Source organism: Carya illinoinensis, chromosome 1 (genome assembly GCF_018687715.1).
Source record: "Carya illinoinensis cultivar Pawnee chromosome 1, C.illinoinensisPawnee_v1, whole genome shotgun sequence".
NCBI lineage: Eukaryota > Viridiplantae > Streptophyta > Magnoliopsida > Fagales > Juglandaceae > Carya > Carya illinoinensis.
The window spans coordinates 4828320-4851662 of NC_056752.1; the positions used below are offsets into that span (position 1 = coordinate 4828320).

General features: G+C 39.0%; 2 protein-coding genes and 1 non-coding gene across 4 annotated transcripts; 1 reads left to right on the forward strand and 2 right to left on the reverse strand.

Moving 5' to 3' along the window:
* Positions 1-3037: 3037 nt before the first annotated feature.
* LOC122307081 (UPF0496 protein At4g34320-like) lies at positions 3038-5696 on the reverse strand. 2 transcript variants are annotated; one of them, XM_043119709.1, is made up of 2 exons: positions 5280-5696; positions 3038-4982 (listed from the first exon to the last, which is right to left on the reverse strand). In XM_043119709.1, the coding sequence occupies exon 2, from the start codon at positions 4855-4857 to the stop codon at positions 3775-3777; it is 1083 nt and encodes a 360-aa protein (XP_042975643.1). In that variant the 5' UTR covers positions 4858-4982; positions 5280-5696; the 3' UTR covers positions 3038-3774. The 2 variants fall into 2 exon arrangements, with proteins under 2 accessions (XP_042975643.1, XP_042975638.1); XM_043119704.1 differs by having other exon boundaries at positions 3038-5052.
* Positions 5697-10149: 4453 nt separating this feature from the next.
* Positions 10150-10221, forward strand: TRNAD-GUC. Its single transcript has one exon. It is a non-coding gene; the product is annotated as a tRNA-Asp (tRNA).
* Positions 10222-10501: 280 nt separating this feature from the next.
* LOC122307093 (geranylgeranyl pyrophosphate synthase, chloroplastic-like) lies at positions 10502-12429 on the reverse strand. The gene has a single exon (XM_043119720.1). The coding sequence runs from the start codon at positions 11946-11948 to the stop codon at positions 10818-10820; it is 1131 nt and encodes a 376-aa protein (XP_042975654.1). The 5' UTR covers positions 11949-12429; the 3' UTR covers positions 10502-10817.
* Positions 12430-23343: the final 10914 nt, after the last annotated feature.

Here is a 23343-nt window from a genome sequence, read left to right on the forward strand (position 1 = left end):
ATAACTTTGACCCCCTTCAAATTAGGGCTTCAGTCGTCGCACGTAACAGAGAAGGGAAGGAGAAGGGAAGGCTGGAGGAAGAAAGAAGGGAGTGGAAGCCTCACAGGGAAAAAAGGTTGTGTAAAATGGTGTGTTTTGATTTTAATGAAACATTAAAACAAATTTCCCACCCACCAGACAAAACGGGCCGAAGAGAAAGAAGAAAAAAAAATTTCTACGCGGGCAGAGGTCATCCTCCAATAATAAAACGCATCGTTTTATTAATACTAAGTGTCAGCCCACATCCCATAGTGCGCGACAACTGCCCCTAGCCGACTACATTTAGTATTTTTGTTTGGTCAATAAAGCCCCTGATTTTGAATTTTGATTTTAAGCATTGTTTTATAAACGATTCATCCAAACTGATTCAATCAATTTAACTTGAATAGGTTAGAAATTAATTCAATATTTGTGCAGTATCTGATTTGCCCACAGAACACATTAAGTCGATTAATTGAAATTAATTCTAATATGTTAGATTGATTCTAAGTAATTCTTGCTTATTCAAAATGGTTTCTTTTCCCATTTTTAGATGTGATTTTTTTTCTTATACTTAAATATTATATAATATATATTAACTTTTTCATTCGTGTTTAGTAAGAAAGTAGAAGAAATTTAAAAGATAAAATATAGAATCTGTTTGATTGAAATTTAAACATAAATGATTATTTTTAGATCACAATTATGACTTGCTACCTTTATTTTATATCTAAATTCCTACGTTGCGTGGATCATGATCCTTAGAAAGATACAGGTGCATTATATATATTTTTTTGTCATTTAATTGCTCTCTGTCACATGAATCTCTCCTAATCCTATTATCTGCCAACTAGCCTTTCCTCGCCAACAATAATGTATATTTATGCCCAACATCATTAATTGATAAAGTTGTAGCATGGTTTTAAGTTTTATTATTCAAGGAAAATCTGATGGAGGGACCTAATTAATCAAATTGTAAACCTTAGAAGTAAATTGATATATATATATATATATGTAAAACACAAGGCGTGAGGAGATAATCTTGTAAAAACCCTTGGATTGTTTTAGTACTTAAACCCTAAATTTCATTTTCAACTAAAATCAGAGTTCATGTAAATCCGCAGTACCAACTCCATTACTTAATCAAAGTTCACACACAAAACACAACATTGGAGCTGGATAATAAGAATTGATAATCAAATAAGATGGAAAAAGTTGGAAGAAATTCCTGCAAACAAATTGGAAGGAATTACTTCTTAGAACATATTATAAACATAAATGAATTGAAATCCTGAATTCCATCAAGAGTTCATATATAGTCACATTACAATCTGCAGGGCATGACAAGGAATTCCCTCATACTCCAAAGGGATGTACACAACTATGACCATCATACCTGGAGTCATCTTCCATTCAAGTCTACACCAACTCTAAATCGAAGATCTGGGCTGTAAGGTATTCACAATCCTATCCAGATTCCTATAATCACTTGACTTCAAGAAGGACCCATAGGAGTGGTTATAGAAGTAATCGAGGAAATCTCTAGGATTAAAGTAGATGAAATAAGAGGAAAGGAACTCCACCTATCTTGGCCTCTCATCATTTCTCTCGATGTTCAAAACTCCAGTTTGGATCTATTTCTTCTGGGATCTCCAACGAGCAGTAGGGCTAGCCACAGTACTTCGCGATCTAATGCTTGCAGTTTTTAGAAGTCTGTGGAATTCTAACAGACCTTTTTTTCCATCTTTGTCAATATCAGTCTCCTCAAGAAGTGGAAATGGAATCCCTTAAACCCGTGTGCTACAAAGCAACGAAGTAATTTTAGTACTGGGATATCTTTGTAATGTTGATAACAATGATTTAATGAAATATATAGCTCAAATGTAGAACATCAGTTAGCACCCCCCAAACGCATGTATGTTCTAGGGTTTTTTTTTTTTTTCACTTTTTTGTATGTACTCTATGTGCTAGGATTTTATCATAACCAAATCAGCACGACTGCATAAGTGCATAGATTCTCGGCTACTGAAAGTGAAGCCTATTGAGGATCAAACCTATAGTATAAAATCAATATATGAGGTTTGCAGGGATGAAGGCCATGTTAAAACTATCCCATAACTAAGCTAGATTTCACCCAAAATCAATGCTAAAGTATAATAATCACTCGGTTCTCCAATGTTCAGCATCTAGTTCAGAAAATAATTGTTTTGGCCAATCACATCAGTGAAATATGTAAATAGTACGCAAAAGTGACTCAAATTTTTCCATGAGACAGCATGTATGTGTTTGGAGCTGCAAATAACAAGATTATGGATGTCGTGATCCATCCGAGGGACAGAATCTAAAAAATTTCCCGTTTTCATGTCCGTAACGCATTATCTATTCTCAAGTGACACGAGGTGAGAAGGTTACTACAACTCTCATGAAAAATAAATAAAAAAGTTATTTTTACTTTCTTGGCAAAACTTGGTTAAGAATTCCAATCCATATCGTGCCATCCTTGCATTTTTCGAGAAGAAAAGAAAGAAACGGGCTTAAGCCTATCTGGATTCCGATTACAGTACTGCACCTCAGCCCATCCTTGCTCAAAAGTTTGTAAAGCTTTTGGTTCTCTCCCGACTCCCTCGTCCTACCTTACAAAGAAAATACATTCACCAACAATGCTCCTTCCGAGGGATATCCTTGTTTCATCTTCTTCAACTTACTCGAATACAAAATCCTTGTTTATGTTGCCCTCTTGCTCATAGAGTTCTACTCCTGCCTCCAGCCTTATACATTTATGATTTATCTGCACTAAATGATAGTAAAGCGAAGAGAAATGCTGCTCTTCACAAATCATATTTTCACAAATCATTTCAATTCATCTCTTCATTACAACTTTCTCAAGTCTTCACACAAAATAAAATAAACAATTCAACTATTTCACATCCTAAAACAAAATTAATTTAAAATATATATATATATCTTAACAATATTTTATTCAACTTTTTACTTTAATATCAACTCATTTCATCTCATCTGTGAAAACAAACGAGGTATTATTATGTCAACCGCATAAATAGAAAGGTACCTTTAATGTTCCACATTAGCAACACACAAACACACACACACATGAGATTACATACATACATTATACATATAAGAGTTCCATATGTATGGATCTAGATGCAAGTACTTGGAGATCCTTTATTTGCCACCAATCAATGTTTAGAAGGATGCAAATTAGCAGAGGTGGTGGTGGTATGTCATCATCTATCACAAATGGATGCTGAAAACAGAGGAAATTACATGACCTTGTTAAGCACCTAAGCTGCCTCTGGGAGATGGACGCATAGCTGGAGCTCAAAAGAAATTGCAGGGAAAAGAATGGAAGTAATCGTTGCAGGGTAACAAGGAAAACTGTTTATGGCATTCAGACTGATTGCTTCTGCTTGACCCTATCCAGAAAATCACCAAACGTGCGCAATACTCTTGCTGCAATGTAAACATTGTAGTATCCCTTCAAATGTCAAAGATTGTCACTCCAATTTATAGGTGTCATTATCTATAGGTTTTCTTCCTAATTATAATACTGACATTTCAGTGTATCACCCCTTCAAACTGAATGTGCAACAGTCAAATTCAGAGCTGAATAATCAATCATGTTTTTTAGATTTCTTTTAGAATCTCTGAAGCATAAAACTAAGAAGGATCTACCAAACTTGATCATCCAAAGGGGCAAACTCACACTGATAAACGCCATCATGAAGAGTTATCTCAGACCACTTGCCAAAGGTTTTCTCGGTCACACACATGTCTGAACATTGATTGCAAAACCAACTTCCTCCAACTCACACTAGTGCCACTACACTTATCAGCATTAGCACTTAGATTCTGAGCAGTTTTCATAAACATTCCGAACTTCTTCTGCATCTCATCTATCACAAGCTTCACTGCCTCCTCTTCTCCAAGAGCGAAATCAGCTTTCTCCAGCATTGAATCAGTCTCAATTCGCAGTTTGCGAACAAGTGCCTCGATGTTACCCAAGTCCTTCTTTGCAGTAAGAGTGCCATCTCGCATTGAGCTGATTACCCCCCTTTTTCCTTCCAGTGCACTCTGATACCGCCCCCAAAGTGAGTTGCACCATGTTCCCAAAGAGCCCATTGGAACAGACAACGCACCCGTCAATGCTGTTGCCCATGCCGGAGCTTTAATGGCAGCTGCCACCACCATGAGAACTAACACAGACACAAATGCAAAAACAAAAATGACATTGGACACTATCCACCATGTCTTCACAGGTTCCAATTTCTTGTCTAGCTTTGTTTTCCGAGGCTTCAATTTGTCCAACATCAATTCATGTTGCTCACAAACTGATCGCAAAAGTTGAGAAAACTCGTCGGTAAATGGGTCCTCAGCATCCTTGAATTTCCTCAACTCTTGCAATGTCTTCACATACTTCACCCCATCTTCCACTTCTTCCTCAAAATTCTTAACTGCAAACTGAACTATCAGCTGGTTATCACGTGTGCGCTTCAGGCAGTTCTCAAGGGCAGTGCAGAAGTCCACTGCCCTGAGACTACACTGAAAGTAATCCTTCAGGAATGAGAAAAATTCCTGATTGTTCCATATTTCTTCCTTACACTTGAGGTGGAAATTGGTTGCTTCCAGGTGCATTTCATTTAGACATTTGACGATCTCTTTGATTGAGTCAGAACAGACGAGCTGAGGTTCCTCGACCCCGGTGGCATCACCGGGCTCTATGTCCACATCCAGCTCGCACGCCACCTCCAGCTCGCACGCCACCTCATAGGCGCTCATATCAGCCGTGAAATGGGTCTTGCTTGAGTTACTAACCATACTTGCAGATTTTCCGGCTAATGACGAGACAAACCTAAGCTTTATATGCAACTCTTTGCTATCCAAAAGCGATTATTTCTTATAGCCAAAATACCAAATACATGAAATTTTTTCCTCACTGCAGTCTGATTGAACCAATTTCAAATTTAAGTAAGTACTCCAGCTAACCGGATCGCACCATCCGAAGAAATGATACTATAAAATTAACAAAATTCAGCAAAATCAGAAGGCCGATTGGGATTTTAATGAAAGAGAAAACTGCCAAGGCACAGACTTTGGATAAGATTTTGAGAACTCAAAAGCTTAAGCTTCACTTAGCAAAACAAGCTAGATCCAGATAAAATAAATGCATAAGTCCAAGATGAAGAAGTCAAATTTCCGAGTAAATCTTGCTAGACATCTATTGGAAGATAGTTGGGTACCTGAAATTTAGCTGAATTGACAAAAACTAGATGGTTTTCTCTCAATTTAATCTCCATGTAGAGTAAACATTTCCAAAATCCGAGCCAAACACAGTAAGAATCTTCAAAAGCTACGATCTTTGGGTGGCAGTGAACGATCTTGATTTGAAACAATTAGAGAAAGATGCCCATCAATCTATGAATTGAAACAGGAAAACAGATCAAGAAAATGATGGGTAGTAAGCGTAGAGAAACCAAGAGGTTAGAGGAGAAAGGGAAAACGAGCGGGGAAGGTGACGAGGACTCAGCAATGTCGTCAACAGCGTTTCCAACACTGATTTAGCTTTTCGACCACTCCATTCGTCGAACTATTTTCTGCCTTTACGTAAGAAGACAAATATATCAAATAGTAAATGAATAATGAATGAATATAGCATCAAAAGTTAAAAACTTAAATGAATTTGTCCGTTTGTTTATAAAGGATAAAGAAAAAACCAAACAAGCTTGGTAGCCGCAGCTAATGACATAAGTAGCTTCATGGGTGATACCATTGAATTTGATATCTCTCAATTTTTTTTATTTTTTATTTTTAATTTTATAGGAAAATTTGTAATGATTGAAGAGTAGAGGGTGAAGAGCCCAACGATAACAATAGCCATGTTATAGGACCACAACAATGCAATAAAAATAAGAAAACACTAATATGACCTCTCCCCTTGAGGACAGCTGGTCACAAAAGTTTTTTTTTTTTTAATTTAATGATTAAGAAAGTGATTTTAAATATTTTAATTTATTTTTTTATTTTTTAAAAATATTTTAAATATATTAAAAAATATATAGAAAGAAAAATGATAAAAAAATAAAAACTAAAACTAAATACAGTTACAATGAGCGATGCAGTCTGAACGATAGTGTAAAAATAAGAGTGAGAAGTGTAGCCAATTTTTGGTCCAGTTTTGGGTTTTATTGACAAGGAAACTGATACTAACACCTATACTTCTTACTGACAAAATGTATTAATTTTGTATTCTTTTTTTAAGGATTTGCGTTTGTTTATATTTTAATATTGTGTTATTTTTATTTTTATTTTTTGTATTTAAAAAAAACACAAAAATACTTTAACAAGAACCTATAAAAAAAGTTTACGTTGTCGGTACCGATTATCAATGGGTCTAGCACCACTCCTATTGACAAATAGTCTGGTTGGTGTTTGTGACAGTCCAGTTTAACGATCCGACTAAGCAAAGATTGTTGTAATTTTTTTATGGATTGGGCTATGGAGCGAAGGTTTGAGCCAATAAGCCCAAGCAAGAGTGATCATGGACAAGCCTTGTGGGAGGTCCAGGGAAAATACTTCTGCAAAAAATCTTTTGACCCATTTTTGTCTCTTAATTTGACCCAATCCACTAATTCGTATTTACTATATATGGTATTAAACCCTTGTATGGCTATCGCATATCATCTAAATAAACTTCTTTGTAGATCTAGGTAAGGGTGAGCACGGACATAGTTGGAGTCGAATTCCTTTAAATCTTACTCTAATTTTGACTTTGTCGGAGTTCAAATCTGAACTCTAACTTGTCTAAGTCAAAATGGAGTTAGATTTGGATTTTTTTTAAACTTCATATTTAATTCATTTTTAAGAATGATTTTTGTGAGCTTTCGAATTTTAGTTTTTCAAATAATTAAAAAGTAAACTAAATTATTCACTGCTAATTTATTTATGTACTAATATCTAACTTATTTTTATAGTAGACTTCTATTATAGTGTCTAATTACATGTTATTATACTATAGTATTATATGTTTTTAACTTATTATACTAGACTTATTAGTTATTTCTATACTAATGTCTAAGTTAACTTATTTTTATACTAAACTTATATTATAATGTCTAATTACATGTTATTATACTATAGTATTTCATGTTATTATATTATACTAATATCTAACTTATTTATAACTTATAAATTATTTCTACACTAGACTGATTTCTAGTATTTAATTACATGTTATTATACTTTAGTAAATTAGTATTATGTGTTATAAACTTATTTCAATTTTAGTGTCTAACTTATTTTTTACTTAATTATGTATTGTGACGCCCCCAAATCCCCACGCCCGAACACGGGGAAATCGAGACGTCTGGATGGTGACAACCCGGTTCACCATCCCATCGACGGGTGACAAGTGTGTGCAAAGGCAACAATTGTGCACGAAAGAACACGCAACGGATAACGAAAGTCATTACTAAGTACCAGAATTTTCTTAACGTAATACAAGCTGTTTAAAACATACATAGATAAAATATTATAAAAACACAAATACAGCTTTAAACAAATATAACACATAGCATCAGCAACCCGGCGGAGCCGCATCCTCGGGCTCAGCCTCCTCCTCTTCGTCCTCTAACTCTGCACCAAAAGCTACGGAACTAAAAATGGTACCGCAGGTAAGTAAAACTCAAACACTACCAGATAAAAACACATAGAACTCAAACAATATGCATGAACCATGCCCAATGCACAAAACCCAAAGACACAGTTTTCCACACACGCCAAAAACCCATTTGGCCCAAAAACACATCTTTTCCGGAAAACACGCCAAAGTCACATTTTATCCGTTATGCGCCATGACCTCCCCTAGGGGTCATCCGCACACCCTGGCTCCAGTGCCACACCGCAGAGTACCACTACGCATGTGACACCTAACGAGCGATGCCTAGTTCCGTGCCCCGCACGTTCGTAGCCAAGCATCCTCTAGCTCTCACCAGCGAAGGGCCACGGAGTCGGTGCGTAGAGCAATGCCCGGTTCCGCGCCCGGCGCGTTCGTAGCCAAGCAACCCCTAGCCCCCACTCCCATCGTCTAGCGACAACTCAGGGGACATCACTCAGTTTATTCCGCTCCCGAGTGACCAGAGGAGCTCCACCGGGATAATACCTCATCCCGGCTTGGGGTCGTGATACACACGCACCCGTAAGACCACTTACGCCAATACACAGGCTTTTCACACATAAACAAAAACACACGTGCATGCACCATGAAATGCCATATCAATGCATAATAAAATAACCAACCAACATAAATCAATAAAACAAGTAACTTCGTCCTCCATCCATCCGACCCCCGAACTCTTCGGACTCAGTCCGGAATCAACCAACCAGCAGATTAATTAATTGAAAGAGCAATATATATTTAAATCTGAAAATAGGGTTTGGAAAATACTTACAGCGCTATATGGCAATTTTAGAAAACACGCGGCGTTGCAAACGGCGCCAGAAAAGCAACGTCACGGTGAAAATTCACTGTGGCCGTGGGTTGTGAAAAACCCACTTTTGAACGGGGACAAACTAGGGAACGAAATTGATAGGGAATGGTCTAGGGATGGTTGTGAAGCTATTGGAAGTGGTGGTTGGCCGTGGGTGGCGGCGGAATCGCCGGAAATAGGCCGAACTTCCCAAAAAGGAAAGCTAGCTCGTAGGAGCTGTTCCGGTGGTCGTTGGAGGCCGGAAATGGGTGGGTTAGGACGGCAAGGGACCGGTGATGAAGTGGTGAAGAAATGGTGGCCGGAGGTGGAGCGACGGCGGCGGATCGAGCTGAAAACCGTACGGGCTTTGAGGAGCTTTTCCGGCCAAACGGCCAGCCGGCAGGGGGAGATATTTGGTGGGAAGGTGCGCCAGAGGGAGGGGGTTCAAACGAGACCGGCGGTGAGCCAAACGGTGGCCGGACGGCGGCGGTCTGGGCTGAAGAAGATTCCGGCCGTGGGTGAGGAGAGAGAAGAGAGAGAGAGGCCGGGGGGTCGATCGGGGAGAGAAAAAAAGAAAAAAAGAAAAAAAGAAAAGAAAGAAAAAAGAAAAAGGAAGGAAAAAGAAATAAGGAAAAAGAAAAAAAGAAAAAGGAAAAAGAAGAGACAAAGGAAAAGAGATGTAGAGAAGAGATGAGGTCCAATCCTCATTCCGAGAAACAAAACTAAACCGCCAAAAAGAGATTAAAAACCACAAAACAACTAAAAGAAATAAAACACAACGTCAAATAAATTAAAAACCAATTTTAAAATGCAAATAAATTAAAATAATAAACTAATATATTAATTAAAATAAAAATAATTATTTCAGCGAAAATACACTCAAAAGCGGATCATCACATGTATGGTAGTAATGATAAGATATTTATATATACTAAAATATTATTAATGTATTTATATTATAGTATAAGTATATTATTTTATAATAATTAGCTTGTTAGAGATTTTTTTCCAAGTCTAAGAGGCCCAAAGGTTGGGCCTGATACTCAAAGGCCCATACCGGCCAAGCCATTTATCAACCCAACTAAAGGACTCTCAACCCAGTTATCTGGATTCGGGGCCTTAGTTATCATCCTCAGCCATGAGAGTAGGAGTGATTGGATAACTATAACTACACGAGGGGCACACACACCGAGAGAAACAAAGCAAGAATAGTTGGAATGGGCAGATTGGACCGATTGGTTACCTATTGTTTTTATTTTTTATTTTAAAATTTTAAAAAATAAATTATTTATTTTATTTCATATAAATAATTTAAAAAATTTTAACAATGAGATGAGGTTATTTGTCTCAGGCTAAGAATGTGATACACATGCAAGTATTAAGAGTAATAAATAAGTGGTGGAGCATGACATGAGATGCACGCACGACCTAAAATCGATCGCAGCCTGCAGGTGACCGATGAAGATGAAAGTGGGACACATGCATCTCTTTGGTGGCTTGACTGTCTCAGCTGTTACAACATTAAGCACATGTAAATCTTTTGAATCTATTTGCATGTTACCAATTCTATTTTCAATCACTTTTTAACATAAGAAAGGTCCTACAAAGTTTTGTTTTAGTTAATATTCTGAGTTCTCCACAACGAGTCGTTGTAGTATAGTGGTAAGTATTCCCGCCTGTCACGCGGGTGACCCGGGTTCGATCCCCGGCAACGGCGTCCTACTTTTTTTTTTTCCCTCTATTATTTGATCAGCGCTTATTGGAAAGTTGGAAACTATCAATCTGGACGCCATTGTCAGAAGACCCCTTTTTGGTACCAATCAAACTGAGACATATGCAGAGTGAAGGGAGCAGGTGATGGTGCAGCAGCATCTTTTTGCAAACGGATCATTAAAAACAAAAACAAGGAAACTACGCGGCATCGATAAAACATCTGGAGCTGCCACCGGGATTATGGATATGGACGAATATTAATACTAGAATGGGGCCTATGGAAATTGCCAGAAAATCTAGCAGATAGTAATTCCCAAGAGTATTAACTATTAATACATCTTCTACGCAACTTTTCCATCAATGCAGAGCATATCCAAAGGACGATGCAAATGTACAACTTTTGGCCAAAACAAAAGACTCGAGCACGTAAAGATCAAACCCCAGAAACTAAAGTATATAATCGATTCGTCCCTACAGAATTAATGTTCCTAGATAACACAGGCTCGCCCTGCTGGCCTCTCAGCCTCTCCTCCAGCATCACAAGCAGCAAGCTTTGTTTAGGATTTATTCGTTTTGAGGAAACAAGTCTTGTGAATAAGACTAGTTTTGCCTGTGAGCAATATAATTAGCCAAAGCAATCAATGGCGCTGCCTTCTCTGGGTCAAATCCAGCGAGCTGGTTCTGGGCATCCTTGTTCAGTTTTTCGGCAAATTCCCTCGATTTCTCGATGCCCAGTAGCTTCGGATACGTAACCTTATCCGCCACCAAGTCCTTCCCGGCCGTCTTCCCCAATTCCTGCGACGATTTTGTCACGTCAAGAATATCGTCCACAACCTGAAACAGCAGCCCGATGTACCTCGCGAATTTCCTCAGCTTTTCCACCTCCTCGTTGGACCCACCTCCCAGAATTGCTCCTAGAACCACAGCCCCTTCCAGCAGCGCCGCCGTTTTATGCTGATGAATGAATTCCAGGTGCTCCAAATCAACCTCGGAAAGTCCCTCGGAACATATATCGACTACTTGTCCGGCAACAAGCCCTTCAGTCCCAATCGACCTGGCTAGCTCCCCGACGGCGCGGACAACCCTCGCGGGCGGCACGCCCGCCGTTGACACCACGATGTGCTCGAAAGCGAACGCCAGAAGCGCATCGCCGGCGAGAACCGCGACATCCTCGCCGAAGACCTTGTGGTTGGTGGGCTTTCCTCGGCGGAGATCGTCGTTGTCCATGCAAGGAAGATCGTCGTGGATCAGAGACATGGTGTGGATCATCTCAACGGCGCAAGCGGCGGGCATGGCGATGGCCTCTGTGCCGCCGACGAGCTCGCAGGCGGCGATGCAGAGCATGGGGCGCACTCGCTTGCCGCCTGCGAGGAGGGAGTAGCGCATGGCCTCATGGATCTTACGGGGGTCCTTCATCGAAACGGCGGCATCGAGGGCTTGGTTAACGGAATTGGCCTTCTGGACCATGTGGCTCTTTAAACTAAAATTGGGTCTTGATTCTTCTGATTCTTCTTCTTCTCTGACGGTGTCTTCCTTGGTGAGGACCGCAGTGACGGAGAACGATGAGTGGGCAGAAATGGGTCTTCGTCGGCGTTCTGGGGATATGGACGAAATGGGTATGTTCTTCAAAGGACGAAGGGTTTGGAAAGGTGGGGATCTGGATCTGGATCTGCCTGCTTGCATAAACATTGAACAGGTTTGGACCCAGGCACTTAGATTCACAGAGCTCATGTTTCTCAAGCTTTGAGAAAGTAACACAGGCAGAGGTTTTGGTTTGTCTGCAGAGAAAACAAAGATGGTGGAACCGAATGAAGAAAAGGGCCTGATTTTGGGACAAAGCTCCAATGCTCCACTACAACGAGACAGAGAGAGAGAGAGAGAGAGAGAGTGAGTAAACTTGCTAAATTGCTAATGCTCCTGATGGGCAGCCATAAATGGATAGACACACAAGCAAGACCCACAACTCGGTAATGTTTCCCAAGACGGCAGTTAAGCAATATAGCATTCACAGCGTTTGACTCATTTTCCTCTCATTCAAGCACGAAGAAAGCGAGTGATTGGAGAGTGGGAAAGGATGAGTCGAGTAGTTTGGAGCGTCTACTGCAAGCACTCAGAGTGACCAAACCAGCCAGCCAACCAAACAAAGGGACAAAAGATAGGATATCGGGATTGGATTAGCTTTTAGAGCATTGGCATCATTCTCAGCCTCTCACTTTTGCCCACTATATAGTAGTATATCGCCCTGGTTTTGTGTTCGGCAGAATTGAAGGTCAAGATCTCTCACTGCTTTCGGTGTTGACTGTTGAGAGATGGTACTCGAAACAGACGGTGAAGCATGTGATCCATGTCTGTACTTTTACGTTTTGTTGCAGCCATGTCTATTTTCGATGGCAAGCCGCAAGACAAATCATAATTTTTCATGTAAAAATATAATTACAAGTATAATTATGTATTAATTTATGTATTAATATAATATGATTGGTTAAAAAATATATTTTATTAAAAGTAGTGTTAATTTAAATTTTAAGTATGAATAAATCAGTATTAATATACAGATTAGTGCACGACTGTACTTATATATAGCAAAACTCATTTTTCATTCCATACGTAGCATAGTTACAAAGTTCAGAGAGATATTTTAAATAATAATAAAAATTTTAAATTAAAATAAAATAAAATAATTTATAAAAATATATATATTTAGATAATAAGATGAGATAGTTTGTAAATTTTAAGATTTGAAAAATGTGTAGATTTCATTATTTTATAAAGAGCTAAATTGTGTGACTGTTCATATATTGTTTATATCAGTTTTGCACTGTTTATTATCAGTTTTTACTATTTATTATTATTTATTTAAGTGTATGTTTTAAACTTTAGAGATGAAATATAGTTTGTTTAGATAGGAAAAACTAATGTCCAGTATAAATGTGTATTTAAATAGTGAAATGAGATAGTTTTTAAATTTTAGGATTTGAACAATGTGTGGATCTCACTATTTTATAGAGAGTCAAATTGTATACTGTTTATATATTGTTCATGTACTGTTCATGTCAGTTTTGTACTGTTTATTGTTAGTTTTTACTGTTCATTACTGTTGATTTAAGTGAATGTTTTTAAATTTTAAAGATAAAATATAATGTATTTAAATAGAAAAAACTAATATACAGTACAAATAAGATCAACATCTCATATGTATCCAGTAACCAAAGTGGGCCTTAATAATTCCATTATCATGTTTCACTTTTGTTTTGTCTGTATTTTATCTTGGGGTTCTCCGCTTATTGTATTGCATGAAAGAACAGATTTATTCAAATTCTTGTTCTACCTTTAAAGTTTTAAGTGAAATTATCACTCTCTTTCATTGCTTAAGTTTTACATTAAGTTATCACTTGTTCTAATAGCTTAAATTAGGAGTCGGGATCATTATTTTGTATATGACAAAACGGCATTGTTTTCATGGTTTTGTTTATAAAATAACATATGACAAAGCGACGTCATTTTGTTGACAAAATAGCATTGTTCTGGTATGGGTTTAAGAGGCCTCCCCTCCCTTGAGACTCTCCCTTTCTACGTCTGTGAAATCTCTCTCTCTCTCTCTCTCTCTCTCTAACGTAGCTGTCATACACACTACATTGTTGCTGTCCCTCTACATCTCTGTCACCGAAGCTAAAAATCGAATCTGATAGCTCTTTGATTATGTTTAATAATTTTTTTTTTCAGTTATGAAGATTGGAGAAATGATAAAGTAATGAATAGTAATAAAAAGTAATAAATAGTTATAAAAGTATGTGAAAGGTAATAAATAACCCATTGCCAATGCTCTTAGTATCCAAACGGCACATTGGAGGAGTTGAAAGATGAAATTGTGTCTTTGTAAATTGTATACGGTGGAGACTCGATTGTGCATGTGTTTTGATGTGTGTTAATTTTTATGAGTGATAATGATTTTGTGACTTTAGGGTGAAACCCTAAACTTTCAATCCGAACCGTAAATCACTATGCTCTCAAAACAACAATGAACATATATGACAAATGCTTAATTGGTTGGTATTAACAAAAGTTCAACTATTTAATTTAAAATCAACAGATGCATTGGATTATAGAATAGTTTCAAATCCTGGTAAGTGGTAAATAATCATGATCCATCACAGACTCCAACTTGCCATATGATTATGGTGGTTGCAACTTGCATAAAGCTGGAGCTATATTTTAGGCAACTTGTAATTTATATATATATATATATATATGCTTACAATTGATATATAATCCTATCATTATCACGTACCTCTCCAGTTTTTGAGGACTAATTATAGGATATATAACAAAGACTATATATAAATCTTTTGGGTGGTACATAAAGTATACTAAGGTAGGTACTAGGCAACACTAACAAGTAAAAGGTCAGTGTTTGTTAGATTATTTGCGTACTGTTTGTTAGTTTGTTTTATCTTGTAACAACGTTCGTTTTGATTTGCTTTGTTATTATGCATAGTTAACTTTTTAACTTCGATACAAATCAGTCCTTAGTTTTGTTCTGAATATGTGCCATGTAGTGTTGCCACACATTGATTGTTGATGATAGTGAAAATGTGACATGTTGATTGTTTTCATTTATGATTTTATTTTGGGGATTCAGGAATGTTTACTCTAGCAGATTTAAGTAATAGCTCTCTTACCCCTACCTCAACACCTAATCCTACACGTGGCACTAACCACGTAGACCCTAGTCCAAACCTTATGAAGATGGAACCTTACTTTGCCCCCAAGCCCACACAAATTAAGAAACTTGTTTCTATAGTTTGGTCTTAGTTTAGCAAACTAGAGGGTGGTTAGGGGTGAAAATTTAAACCGAAAAATCAGCTTGAACCGAATGGGACTGGTTGGTCCAGTTTTTGACCGGTTTAGTCCGGGACCGTTCCATGATTCCACAAATCGGATAAAATTTGTTCGATTCTAATTCTACGATTTTCAGGACCGGAGCAATTCATGTTTATATATATAATTGATTTTTAATATTATTTAAAATATTATATATAATTTTTGTATATAATTTATATATGAAATACTTTTATATTATAATTTATAACATAAAATTATAATATTAAACATGAACATTTATTTGATCATATGTTATTAATATAAAATATATATATTAATTACATTTGTAGGCCTGATAAATTATCAACATATTCCTTTAAATCATTTTGATAAATACATAATACATTAGTAATACTAATATATATTAGTATAGTAATTACATTTTGTTTTAATTAATTGGTATGCATTAGTATACTAATATTGGACCCGCTCTCCTCCGTAGGGGAGGTCGGGCTAATTTAGGGATAGTTTCACCTATTGACCTTTACATGGAGTTCGGCCAGTATGTTTGACTGAATTCACTCTCATCCGTTGACGTCACAAGAAAGGAGAATGAGGACTAGGCTGGTGCTGCACCCACTTTTCGCCGTGGTGGATTGGGGTGACGTTTGGGCAACCTCAAGGCTGGACTCACTCTCCTCAAGATGGTCTTCTAGCTCATCTCACCCCATGTTGCCCCACGGGAAGGTAATCTATTCGGGCAGTATATCTGACTGAACCCGCTCTTGTTGATTGACCCTCACAAGGAGGGTAATGTGTGTCGGATTATTGAGAACAATCCCACACTCCACCGAGAGAGGGGTAGAGGCACTCAAATCACTATCTCCATGCTCATTCCCTTGGGAGAGGTAATTAGTCGACCATCTAAGAACCATATTACTCTTCATCATGGTAAGATATAGTAATGTTCCGGCAGACTCGGGGCTGGTCCCGCTCTCCTCCATAGGGGAGGTCGAGCTAACCTGGGGTTAGCCCGCCTATTGACCCTTACGTGGAGGTAATCTATTCTGATAGTATGTTTGATTGAACCCGCTCCCATCAGTTGATATCGTAGGGAAGGTAGGTAAGAGTCAGGCTGGTGCTGTGCCCATTCTTTGTCGTGGCAGAACGGAGTGACGTTCATGCAACCTTAGGGTTGGACTCGCTCTCTTTGTGGGTGGGTTAAGATGGTCTTCTGTTCATCTCGCTCTTTGGTGTCCTGCTAGAAGGTAATATGTTCGGACAATATGTCTGACTGAACTCACTCCCATTGGTCAATGCTCACGAGGAAGGTAATGTGTGTTAGATTGTTTGAGGGTAAGCCTGCACTCTGCCGTAGGAGGGATAAGGCAGCCTTCAGCATTACACACATCCCTTTGTTATCCCACAGAGAGGTAATCAGTCGATGATGATTTGATATTTGAGTGAAATAATTGTGGCCAAAGACTTGTTTCACTGAATCCCTGAAAAGGACTAGCGGTTTTCTTTAAGTAGATTCATACAAGAGGGAATTAAGTTTACAAAGTTATAAAAAGGACTCGAATTGCTTTTTATTTTTCCTATGTGCGTCCCTCTCCCTCCCCTCTTTAGCCGGGGCGGCTTGCATCCTAATGTGAGCTTGTTGCAACTTTATGAGAGGCGCATATTCGCGTTGGGCATCCTTTCTCTTGTCATTGGCTTCAACTCCTGCACGTAGCATTCTCGCACTGAGGCTTGTTCTCTTCTGATTTCGCCCACCCCTTGGATTGTCGAGAACTTTATCTTTAGGTGGTAAGTGAATGTGATTGCCTTCAGTTTGTTGAGTGTTGGGCGACCAATGATGGCGTTATACGAGGATGGGGGTCTCACCACGAAGAAGTCGACTATGACCAGGGCAATACGAGAAGGGCTTCCTACCAACACAGACAGGGTGATTATCCCCGCTGGTTGGATTATTTCTCCTAAGATGCATTTGAGCAGCATTGTGGCTGGCAGGAGCCGGGCCGCGTTTTCCCCCATGAGGAAGAATGCTTCTTAGAACAAAATATCTACTGAGTTGCCACTATCGACAAGAATCCTCATGGTACTAAAGTTAGTGATATGCATGGTTATGACCAATGCGTCATCATGCGGATAGAGGACTTCCTCTTCGTTGGCTTCTCTAAAGGAAATTATGAGAGCGGGTTCACCTCTCCTATATTTGGTGGGGCGGTAGGAGGCCGAGTAGACTTCCCGATACTTAGCTTCTCTTGCATGAATTTTCCTCCCAGACGAAGTTGCTCCTTCACTAACGAAACCCCCCACAATGGTGTGAATTTCTCCTATGGGAGGTACCTCTCCTTGCGGTTTTTGTGGAGGGGCTCGCGGCGGCTTTCGCTCGGTCTCCCTTCTTCTTAGGCTCTCCACCCTCCTCTGTAGGTATTCTCTGCCGAGACTCCTCTCCCGGGAGCGTCCCCTTCACTGCTGCTCTCCTTGTCCAGATGGATGGTACTGGGGGCTGCTCGGTCCCTCTAGTATGAACAACACTGCCTAGTGTTGTATGTGGTTGAATGATGATTGGTGCAATAGGAATGATCCTCTTGGGTGGGCCACTTATTCTCCTTTATGACGGCGAATGTTGATCGGTCATGCCAGTATTGTGCATTCCTTGCAGTGGGCTCTTCCTTCTTGTCTCCTATTCTATCCACTCAACTTTTTCTCAGGTGTGGCCTTTGGTTGGGTTTTTCTCCTTCTTGTCCGCCCGCACCAGCTCTTGTCGCCTTAGTTTGTCCAGAGCACGGAGGGTGTCCTCCACGTTGATGAAGTTGTTAGCTTGGTCCAAGAACTCTCGAAGGGTTGCAGGGGTCCATTTGGCCAGCTCTACCATGAATGTAGATTGGGGCCATACTTCCCCACAAGCGCTGCCAGGGTGATTTTTTCGTCTTGGTCTTTCACAGTAATTTGCTCCTTATTAAACCTGGCCATGTAGTTTTTCAGGCTCTCATCTTCTCAGTGATTGATGGTGAGGAGAAAGGCAACAAGATGCCTTCTCCTCTTTCTTGCCATGAAATGGGTGAGGAATAAGCGAGCCAACTCGTTGAAATTTTCGATAGAGCCAGGCCCTAGAGAGGCAAACCACATCCTTGCTAGTCCCCTCAAGGTTAATGGGAAGGTTCTGCATGCCACCTCCCCAAGGAATCCATGTAGCGTCATGTGAGTTTTGAAGGTTTCAAAGTGTTTCACTGGATCTGGGGTCCCGTCATATGCTTCCATGGGGGAACTCAGAATTTCAGTGGTAACGAGATTGCCATTACCTTCGAGCTGTAGGGTAAAACTGTGCTAACGAGTAGTTGATCTACTGTAAATGAGCTTCCCATCTTTCTCATCATTTTCTCATACTTTCCTTTGAGGTTACGCAGCTCATCTTGCATTTGCTTCCTCTCCTCTTGGTCATTGTCACCTTCCTCTTCCCTTTTGGATTCCTGGTGCTCACTAGCACTCAACTCTTCATGTTGTGCCGAATCTTGATGGTTGTCTTTAAGGGTCTGGTTTTCCTTGTAGAGAATGTCCATCTCGTTAGTGAGTTTTTCAATGAGCTGCTCCATGGCCACCAGCCTCATTTCCATGTTGACTGAGGCTTCTTCTTCCTAGTTCTGCACCAACAAAGAACGGGTCTTTGCAGACATACGAAGACACATTTTTTTTAGAATTCTTTGAATCTCATAGACGGCATCACTGTTTGCGACGTGTTTCGTACACCTAAGGGTCAAGTTCTTAGCGGTCCAGGCCTTTTGTGGCTTGGGCCTGCAATTACAAAGATAGAGTAGGAAAAGGTGGCCCTAGGATCTCCCGGGAAGCCTCCGATGCCATTTTAGTGATCGCCCTCAACAAGTAGGGATTTACGTAACTAATTATTGAGTATGAGGAAGAGCTAATTGGAGGAAGCAGTCCCCTTTACCTAAAGGTCGAGTCACCTTATATACCCAGTTCTAAGAGTCAGAAGACCATACCTTGCGACCTGGAGGGGAAGGAAGATCCTCTCGGAGCTCCCTCCGCCATATTGTCATTAATGCGGCGTGACCCTTTGGGCTTAGTCATTAATGTGGTATGGTTGTCTGGTGAACCCATTTAATGCGGTGTGATCTCCCGTGCTGTTTTGGAGTCTCGTCCATTCTTTTTGGCGTGCCTCCTTTCCTTTCCTCTAGTTTTGGCTTCTCGCACTCTACGCAACGTCCCATCTTGATCCAGACGGGTATACCCAGTTTTGGTGGGTCTCGGGTCCCACTCAGGTCGCCATGGGGCCTCGCGGGTCTGGGCTCGGCCTCTTCGGCCCCTTGGGGTGTGGGAGACTTGTCTGATGCTGGATCTAGGCCGGTCTTCGTGAGTCTCAAGCCCTCGGCAAAAATCCCCCAACAATTCATATTCAAAATTTATATTATGATACCATGCAAAATCATAATTTATTTAAAAAGTTTAAGTTGATGTAAAAACTAAATTTTATTTAAATAAGACTTTTCAATTCAAGCTATAACTTTATAAATTTGATCCAAGATAATAAATGAAATAAGTTGCCAAACTTGACAATTGCATTTGGTTTTCACGAAACTCAACGTGCTTAAAATTCAAATGTGCAATGTGTAAGGACACAGATCAGTCCAATTACTCATAGACAGACAGTATTAATTAATGTGTAGACTTATAGAGTATAACCTAACGTGCGTGTTTCAAGCATCAGAAAATGAAAGGTCAATTCCCCATAGGCAGACAGTATTAATTAATGTCTATAGACATAGAGTATTACCGAGCGTACGTGTTTCAAGCATGAGAAAAATGAAAGGTCCTGACTTGATTCCACCAAATCTTTGGATCCCCCGTGAACCTCGTGTTATTTTATCGTTTGTATTTAAAGAAAAGAGAGAATAAAATAAGTTGAGTTGAGATTAAAATTAAAAATTAAAAATTAAATAATATATTAATAAAATTTATTATTTTTATATTAAAATTTAATAAAGTTGAATTGTTTATTTTATTTTATATAAAAATTTAGAAAATTGTAATGATGAGATGAGATAAAATGAAATGAAAAGTTTTGTAAAAATAAACATTTATTTTTTACTTGTATTATTAATTTATGCTCTATTTGATTTCACATATATTTGAATTCATCTCATTTTATCTTATCGTTTAAATATAAATATTTTTTAATTTTTAATAATTTGATCTAATAATTATAACTTTTTCAAATTTTTAAACACAAAAATTAATTTAATTTTTTTAAATTTTAAAATTATAATAATATTAAAAATTTATATTCTAATAATATTTTAATTTTATAATATTTTTATTTAATTTTTTCTCTTTTTTTAAATTATTTAAAACATATTGATTAAAATAAATTTCTTAGAACATTGGCATTGGATTGGTCATCTCAATATTTAAAATTTGAAAAATATGTAACTTTTTAACTTTTAACTAATCATTCAACACTTAAAATCTACATTAGATTAGCGCTAATCACATTCTCTATAATAATAAAATTTTATTATTTTTTATTATTTATATTTATTTAATTAGTTTTTTAATATTTTTTTTTATTTTATTTTCATAATCTTCAATAACCTCTAACAATCATATTCATTTTTATTTTCACAATCCAACAATCTATAATATAATAATCGCATATATACATAGATGGTGAAATCTCATATTATATAAATAAAAATCTCATATATACAATCCATAAAAATTCCATATATATAATATAATAATCTCAAATGTGAATAAATGTGGGACAAGAAATAATAAAATACTAGTTTGAAGAAGTTATAGTTATTTTCATATATGGAATGTGGGATGGATTTAATGTACCTAATATTTGATATAAAAAGTGTTTAGCTAATTTGAAAAAGCAGTGGTTCTACACAACACTACACCTAGAGGGGGGGTGAATAGGTGTAATCTAATTTTTATGGCCTTTTGAAAATTAATCAAACAAGCAGATAATAAATGAAACAAATAACACAAATAATCAACACATGATTTTGTTCACGGAGTGGAAACTCATTTGAAGAACCTCTTCAAAATTTAAAACCACTCCGGGTGTAAGACACCACCTCAAATCCACTATAGAAACTTTAGTTTGTTACAACCAATTTAGAACACTCACAAAACCTTTGTAGTAGCTAAACTTGGCTTGCAACACCACGAGTGACCCACTCGATCTCTACACGCATGTAGTGTCGGAACTCCGACCTTCCTATAGCTTCCCACGAGAACCTCTCGATCTCCGCATCAACGGCAGCTCCGGACTCTTCCGGCCAACAAAAATGTCCACTTCAATGGACTCAAGTAAAAGCTGATTTTTGTGTATGTTGTGGTGGAGAAATGTTTTTCCAAGAAAGAATCAATCAAATGGGGGAGAGATTGCTCTAAGATGTTCTTGGAGGCCCTTAGGGTTTTTGCTCTGATTCTCCACACATAGAACAGAAGCTAACATGTTCTATTTATAGTTCCCATCAAATGAGGCGTTCAAAACCCTACATTGTAAGTGATCTGGAACATTGGCTCGAGCGAAGTGTCGAGCGAAGGTCGAGCGCCGAAATCTGCCTGAGTTCGCTCGAGCGCCATGTCGAGCGAGTATCGAGCGGTCGACTCTGCCTGAGTTCGCTCGAGCTCAATGTCGAGCGAGGGTCGAGCGACACACTCTGCCTGGGTTCGCTTGAGCTCAGTGTCGAGCGAGGGTCGAGCGGTTGAATCTGCCTGAGTTCGCTCGAGCCGTATGTCGAGCGATGGTCGAGCGGTTGAATCTGCCTGAGTTCGCTCGAGCCGTATGTCGAGCGATGGTCGAGCTGTTGAATCTGCCTGAGTTCGCTCGAGCGCTCTGTCGAGCGAGGGTCAAGCGAAGTCGCTTCTTTTGACCAATAATGAGCACACTTCAAGCCCACTTCAATCCTTCCGCAACAACACTTGTTACAACACCATTTTCCACAGGTTTTCACAAGAATATGCCAACACGCTCATTTTTCCCTCAACAATCTCCCCCTTTGGCATTTCTGTGACAAAACCTCTAACCTATACATATGATCTAATCCTAGCACACCCAATTAGATCCATATTCTTGAACATGTTGAAAAATTTCTGCACACGCTTAGCAAACGGTTAAACATACCCATTCACATATGCACAAAAACATATTTGCTATTCTCAAATCATAATTCATGTCAAGTACAGGTTTTAGAAGAGAAATATTTCATTAAACAACAAATCATAGATTGAGTTCAAGAAACATTAGTCAAACAATCAACAGCTAACAAGAGATATAAATCAACAGATATAACCAAAAGCTGCTGTTCCCCCAAAACAAAAAAAATTAGTACAAGTAACACTCCCCCTGAGTTAATACTGTACTACTCCCCCTCAACAATATATATCTCCCCCTCAACAATCAATCTCCCCCTTTTTGTCACAAGAGGCCAAGGGTCTCAATCATCACCATCGGTATCCTCATCATCCTCATTGAGCTGCCTCTCAATGTCATTGAAGCGTTGAGTCACAAGTTGTTGCAGGTTGTCAACTTTCACCTCAAGGCTGTCGAACCGGGCGTCAAGGCGAGCTAGATACTCAAGTACCTGCTGAAGACTGGGCTCCGACGAACCGGGGGCTGAGGAAGATGGCTGAGAGCTGGATGGGGCCGAGGTAGACGGCTGAGAACTAGATGGTCGAGAGCTCGAAGGCTGAGAGGAGGGAGCGGGAGGGTGCTCAACACGGATAGGCTGTGGAGTTGTGTGAGCACGACTCAACTGGACCGTCCTACGACCAATAGGAGCCTTAAGGGCAATTCTCGGCTCCTGAGGATGGAAAGCAACAGATTGGGAGAGAGCTATTCGGGTGATTAAACACGGTAAGGGCAAACCAGTCCGTGTTTTGGAGGACCGATACGCCTCAACAATAACCCGACACAAAAGACTTCCTAGATCAATGGAGACACCATTGATCAAGGCATACAGCAGACGGGCACGGTCAAGACCCACATCACTATTATGACCAGTAGGATCTAAGTTCGTAAGAACAATCCTACTAAGAATGAGGTGATCGGGGGTAAAACGAGCAGTTGAAATAGGGGTTGTCCCTTCCCAACTACTAGGTCGGCCACAAAGACAAGTAGCAATGACTTGTGGACTTGGAGGAGATGTCCGTGAGTAGGGAAACTCAGGATAGAGCTCACGAGGGGCATTTAGCAGAGTCGCTATCATGCCCGGAGTGACTCGGAAAACAACATTCCTGAGACTGACTTCAAATGAGTCATTAA